At 35.3% G+C, this 6,677-nt stretch overlaps 1 protein-coding gene across 1 annotated transcript; it reads left to right on the forward strand.

Annotated features, from left to right (window-relative positions):
• Positions 1–252: 252 nt before the first annotated feature.
• LOC108680256 (U6 snRNA-associated Sm-like protein LSm5) lies at positions 253–5,040 on the forward strand. The gene is made up of 3 exons (XM_018169044.2): positions 253–417; positions 3,648–3,844; positions 4,273–5,040. The coding sequence occupies exons 1-3, from the start codon at positions 375–377 to the stop codon at positions 4,300–4,302; spliced, it is 270 nt and encodes an 89-aa protein (XP_018024533.1). The 5' UTR covers positions 253–374; the 3' UTR covers positions 4,303–5,040.
• The last annotated feature ends 1,637 nt before the right edge of the window (positions 5,041–6,677 follow it).

A 6,677-nucleotide genomic window follows, 5' to 3' on the forward strand; every position in this document is an offset into this window, starting at 1 on the left:
TTTTAACATATATAAAAATATAAATTTTAAATGAAAAAAGGAAGACGTCGCGAAAAATTACACATTCACGAATTCACACATTGAAATTAATGTTTTCCAACGCTGAAGTACCAAGGAATCATTAAAAACTGAAATCCTTATTATACTAGTTCAACCCATGGTTGAACTATATAAGGGTGAGGTTGTCTAGTTCAACCAAGTGTTGTTCAACCATGGGTTGTCGTACACGAAATCTGTGTATAGATCCAACGTTTAGTAAGGTCCTGGTGTCCGAACGTGTACCCCGCCATCAAAATTCGTGTTTGAAAATTCCAGTAATTCTCGCCGATTATTCGCTTTCTTTGCAACTTGCAAGCATACGAATATTATTTAAAATGGCAGCTGCACCTTCAAACCCTTCTACTTTGCTTCCATTAGGTAATTATTAGTTGTAGAAATTTGTAATTTTTCAAAATTCTTTCTAGTTTCTACAGCGTTTTTTGCTTTCTAACAAATTTATTCATAAATTTCTAACAAATGCCTGGAGTGAAAGGTGGGGTAATTAATTTGATACGAATTTTGCCACAGTGCCAAAAGGCCCAAAACCACAAGTGGCAATATTTGTATGGTAGCTAGAAGCTAGCCATTGTAATAAACCTACCCTTAACTTGACAGTCCATACCGTCAAATGGGGTAAAAAGGGTTGGGCGGGGTAAAAAGGGACAGTCCTCCAACGTTTTGTAGAAATGTTTTAGCAGCTAAACTAATCAAAATATTGCAAAATTAAAAATAGTGGCCATAAAGTTAAACATTTTTACTATCTATGCAGCCTAAAGCAAGTTGAGAAATCATACATTTATTAGGGTAAACGCGGTATATTCCGACATCGTGGATAATTCCGTCACCTCTCAAGTTTTTCCTTTATATTAAGCTTTGATTTAGTTCCATGCGTTCGTTGATGGTTGAAATGGTGACGTCATACATTTGCACGTCGAACTACTGCCAAAACACTAGGTCTTCGCCATCTAGCGGGAAAATATTGAGATCCAAAGAGAGACAATGCACGCTACCCAGTGAGATCATCGAAAAATGTGTCAAATTTGACAGTTGACATTGGAATAGGAAGAATAAATAAACCAAATAGGAAATAACTGTTTGTATAGGAAGAATATTATGGTTTGAGACTTTTAAATACGTCTGTGAAGTGTGAATATATTAGGAATCCTTTAAGTATACTTGTATTTGCTGATTTCAAGTGGTAAATAAATTAATAGATGATTAAGTTGAGAAATGAATTTAGACACATGAAAACTAATTCCGTCACAACTTGAATTGGACACACACTGATTGTTCCAAGCTATGTACGAAATTAAAATTTGCTTAATTAAAAGCTTAATAGTTGTTAATTAAAAGCGTAATTAAGTAGTGTTCAATATTCATTAGGTAGTGTTCTAATTCAAAGCCGTGTTGTATTCCAATACAGCTCACACAGGGAACGGAATTCGAACACGTGGATGACGGCATTACATATCAGTAGAATTTGAAGCGCGGACAGAATAAGCCTCACCACATGCCGAATATTGCCACACACAGTGTCGGAATATAGGGATTTGGTAGGTTTGCATTCTAAAGGCTTTTAAATAAATATGGCAACATTTTGTGACGTTTCATCGTTGCTGGCGCATAGTACGGTCACTACGGTGTTTTGCGAGTCACATAAAGCAAACAGAACTCGAGTAACGCATACGGTTATTTTTTTATAGTTTTTCATTTCTCGATGCGTCCTTAATGTGTCGGAATATACCGCGTTTACCCTACCTCTAAAAAATCCATGAAAAAAAGTGTGAAAAGTGAGATTTTGGAAAAGTATCTCTGCTAAGGTCTGTAGCAGAAAAATCATTTGTTGTATTGAAAAATCTTACTTACATATAAGTTGCACACTGTTGTTGGCTTAAAAACGTGATTGACAGAATTTGCATATCTCATTCCAAGAAAAAATGGCAGCCATTTCCGCAAAACGGGGTAATAAGGATTTAAGGGACACCCCTAAAACTACATTTACAGTAGAGCCTTGGTTAGCAAAGGCTCCAGTTAATGAAAAAAAATCAATTAACAACAAAGAAATTTGATTACATTTACCTTGCTCAGTGAAAAAAATTTCACTTAACAAAAAATTACTGCATCAGTCATCACAAAATTGTGCATAGAGTGTCATAGATAGAATTGAGCACTGGGCCACAAAGAATGGAAAATAATAACCTGAACTATGATTTATTTCTCCAAAAAATATGATAGTTGTCAGTTTATCACTGATATATTCCTTCCTGTTTTAGGTATGTTTTTTACAATCTTTTTTGTTATAGTATAATCACTCGACTTGATTAATATTGTGCAAAATTGCAAGCCACCCTGTAAGCTTACAGATATAGAAGAAATGCTACATGGCTGCTGATATGAAGCTTGCAGTGGACAAGGTTGTTGTTAATGCTCTATGGCATGTCCATGGATACAGTAATATCACATTAATAATACGGTAATTAATGAATATGGTAATACCATATCAATAAAGGATAAACAAGTAAAAATCACAGAAAATGTCATTTATTCTACATTTACATCATCTACAATGAAAGAGGAGGACTTCAGAACACTGTTAGTAATACATGAGTACACTCTGCATGCTTCAAACGTTTCAAAATTAGGTTTTATCTCAAGTGTCCCTAATTACCCCATTTCCAGATTAATTCAGGAGCCTTTTATATTGTGTCTAGCACCTTACAAATAGCATTTGGAATTTTTTTTAGAGATGCCATACAATAGCCCTTGCAAAGACCTTTAAAATGAGCCCAAACTTGTTTATGAAATGTTTCATGGTAAGAAGTTATTAACAAAAAACGCTCAAAACCGTCCCTTTTTACCCCATTTGATGGTACTCTTTAGCAACTGACCACTGTGATAGTGGCAAACCATACTCCAGAGAATCTCTAGAATCAGTTCATTCTTAATTTCCTCATTCACTCATTTTTTAAATTAATTTCTTGTGTATGATAATGCTTGTATCAAAGATACTTACTAGTCTACATTTGGTAAAGCACACATCAAATATACCTATCTACCTTCAATGCAATTGCAATGACTAGAGATTTCCCAACATTTCCAGAGCCAGAAGATTCCCACTGAATGAAACGGCTCCTACTTGATTTTAAAAAGAAACATTTAGAATCCGAAATTAGGTAATTGAAAATCTGTCCCATTGGAGCCTCTAATTTTTTAGTGATAAGTTTGTACTAAATTCCAAATTCCAATCATGTCTTTGCCTTGTAGTATATAGGTAAAATTAAATCATATACCTACTCTGTCTATAAAGATGTGATTACAGTTTAAATAATGTGCATAGGATCAGCTTAACTTGAAAAGATTACTTGAACAATTATATTAGCTAATAATAATAATACTTTTTTGAATACAACAAATTGTTGACTTCCTAAGGTTTTCCTTGATAGAATATATATAACTTAAGGAAAAAGAATACAACTACCTGTCATTAGCCTATCACCATCTATCATGATAATAACAACAAATTTTGACAATGACAATGTCTTCATAAATGTATTATAGCATTATAATTTAAATTTTGCTTGTTTTAATTATATATCTCAATTTTTCAGAGTTGGTTGACAAGTGCATAGGTTCCCGAATCCATATCATCATGAAGAGTGACAAAGAGATTGTGGGCACACTGCTTGGGTTTGATGACTTTGTCAACATGGTACTGGAAGATGTAACTGAATATGAGTCTACACCTGAGGGTCGTCGTGTTACTCAGCTGGACCAGATTCTTCTAAATGGGAACCACATTACAATGGTAGAGAAGTAACTTGGTTGAAGGTGTTTCCTTCTTTTCATCATAATACATTGCAATAATTTTTTGTCAGGATCAGTTTATAGGTTACTTCAATTTCTTTACCAGAATAAGAATTCTTACCAGAACAATGAATAGGAAAATGCCTAAGATTATTTTTCTCTCCATTTATTTCAAATACCTAAGATTTTGATATAGTGTTCTGCTAGAATTTTAATTCCACTCATACTTTGTCTCTGTTTAAAATATCAGCCAAAAAATGCTTTTGCCAAAATACTTAACTCATTTACAAGTACTCCAAAAATATAGGTATTCTAGATGCTTATCATCATGCTTTTTCTTTTGAATAAAAGTTGTACTTGAAAAGACCTGTCATTCAATTTTGATTCGAATGCCTGCAAAAAAAATTAATGGTGATTAATTTTTTCTAGTTGGTTCCTGGTGGAGATGTAACTGACTGATCACCGGATGCAGCTAATGCTGTTATTCATCAACCCTCTGCTGCAGCGGCTACACTTCGAAGGCTTTGCATCTCCATGTGTTTTTGACAGAACACACAGTGATGTGGAATGTATTGTGATATATTCATTGATATTCTCGTTCTAGAGAAATTTTCATCATCAAAACCATTTGCTTAACCTTTTTACCTGACGGAAAAAAAATTGATGGTTGCCATAACTCTGATGATAATCATGCCGATTTTTCTTTCTGTTGGATCTTGTACTGTCATCTATTCTTTCTAATTTATTTGAACGTCCTAATCACCCTCAAGAAGTAAAGTAATTGTAGATTCATGCATGGTATATAAGGTAATATCAATTTCTTAGCCAAGTCTTGGCTCTGATGAAATGGCATCTTATATACATGTTGACGGTAAGACAGCTTGGGAAAAACTTACCTGTTGTAAGTATAAAATTTGTCGTTTCTACAATCGATTTGTTGAGTTTACTGCATCTCTAAAACTGTAGCTTTTAAATTTAAATAAGTTTTTCAACAATCCTAGGCAATTAACTGCTGACAGGGAAACCTTAGTTATTACCATTAGTTGGAGCTTAGCTCATTCAATCCAAAATATTTTCAAGTGTTAATTTATGCAAATTCTTGTATTGTATCAGGTATTTTGTATCTCGCATTTTCTATGCAAGTGATCTCATTTGTATAATTGTGGATCACTTATGAATATGAATTTTTTTCATGATTTTGTGAAAATTTTCCCCCTTTTAATATCGGGTATGCAGTTACCTGAGTATTACCTGGTGAGTGGTGAGTTATGACCTGTACATGTACGCATTGTCAATGGAAATGTGTTAACTTGGGTGTTTTACTATCAAAGTATAATTAAGACGAGCACAAATTTTTTATTTATTTAAGTGGACGATGTCCAACTTGTTCGATATTTCTTTCCAATTTGTTCATTGAAAAGGACAGAAATTTAATAGAGAATGTTCAAAGACGTGCAACAAGGATAATTCCAGGCTCGAAGGGCAAGTCCTATGAAGAAAGATTGAAGATTATGAGGCTTCCAAGCCTCAGTTATCGATGTCTGCGTGGGGACCTCATTGAAGCATACAAGTATACTCATGGTTTATACAAGGTCCCCAAAGGATTACTAGAATTTGAAACAAGAACCAACACCAGAGGCCACGGCTATAAACTAAAAAAACTGCGCTGCAACTTCACGCGACAAAATTTCATCTTGCTTCGAATCACCGACATGTGGAACAGCCTCCCCGATGACATCGTTGGCGCTCCAAGTATGAACGCGTTCAAGAACAGACTAGATAAAGCTATGGAAAAATATATGTTCAGATTTGAAATGCCTAGCACCTTATCAAACCCGGTGGAAGTCTAGTAGCTATTTCAAACTATCGTCAGTCATGAAAAGATCCGGTCAAATGACACGATTTTAGATCTGTGAACAAGGCACGAAAAGGAAAAAGAATCGGCGACAGGCCACATCAGGTCTACACTGCAGCGCTGAGATCAATATGTTATGTTATTACTTGGACTGCTGATGTGTTCTACTCTAAGCTGGCATAGAGCATTATTATAATTTTGCTATCTTTCAGCATTGATGCAAAGTTTGATTATAGAAATAGAGAGTGATTATAGAGTGTTAACTGAGCATGCACGAGAGCAGGTTGTGTGGTGCCTAAGAGCTCTTCGATTGCTTGTTGTTTGCTCTGTAGCCTTGCACGTGCGTTGCTCCCATTCTCTCGTCTCGTTCTTGCTGACGCGGCGATTTTATTATTGACACGTCTTTCTACTGAATGTGCTCGTTATTCTTTTGCGGCGTGCCACTTGCTTGACTGGTTGTACGTAGTATTCGATCTAGCATCTGTCTCTTATACACATCTAGATGTGTATAAGAGACAGTCCCTCCGTACCACGAACGGTACGGTAGTGAGGCGTCCTCGAGGACATCGCTGATGTGTTGGGTTGAGTTCGCAAGGTCTGATCTGTAAAGGAAGGCGTTTTAGAGTGAGAAATTCCAGTATGACCTACACAAAGGCAAAACGTGCATAGCTATTTGGACAAAATCTCAGTCATTTCTTCGAGTGTACAAACAATAGATTTATTGAAGTAATGTTTTGATTATTTTGATCGTTGTAGAAGTTCTCAGTGTGGGCTAATTCGTGAAATTTTTCAAAAATACTTTGTTTCCAGACAATAGCTTGATTTTAAATCAATGAATCAATTAACACATTTCAAATTATTTGAATAAAGACAGTTACTTATCGCGTCGGGTTATTGTATATAGGGGCTGTTGGAGCGCGTATCCAGGATACTTATCGTGTCGGGATATTGTATATAGGGGCTGTTGGGGCGCGTATCC

This window comes from Hyalella azteca, unplaced genomic scaffold, assembly GCF_000764305.2.
Source record: "Hyalella azteca isolate HAZT.00-mixed unplaced genomic scaffold, Hazt_2.0.2 contig9088, whole genome shotgun sequence".
Taxonomy (NCBI): Eukaryota; Metazoa; Arthropoda; class Malacostraca; order Amphipoda; family Hyalellidae; genus Hyalella; species Hyalella azteca.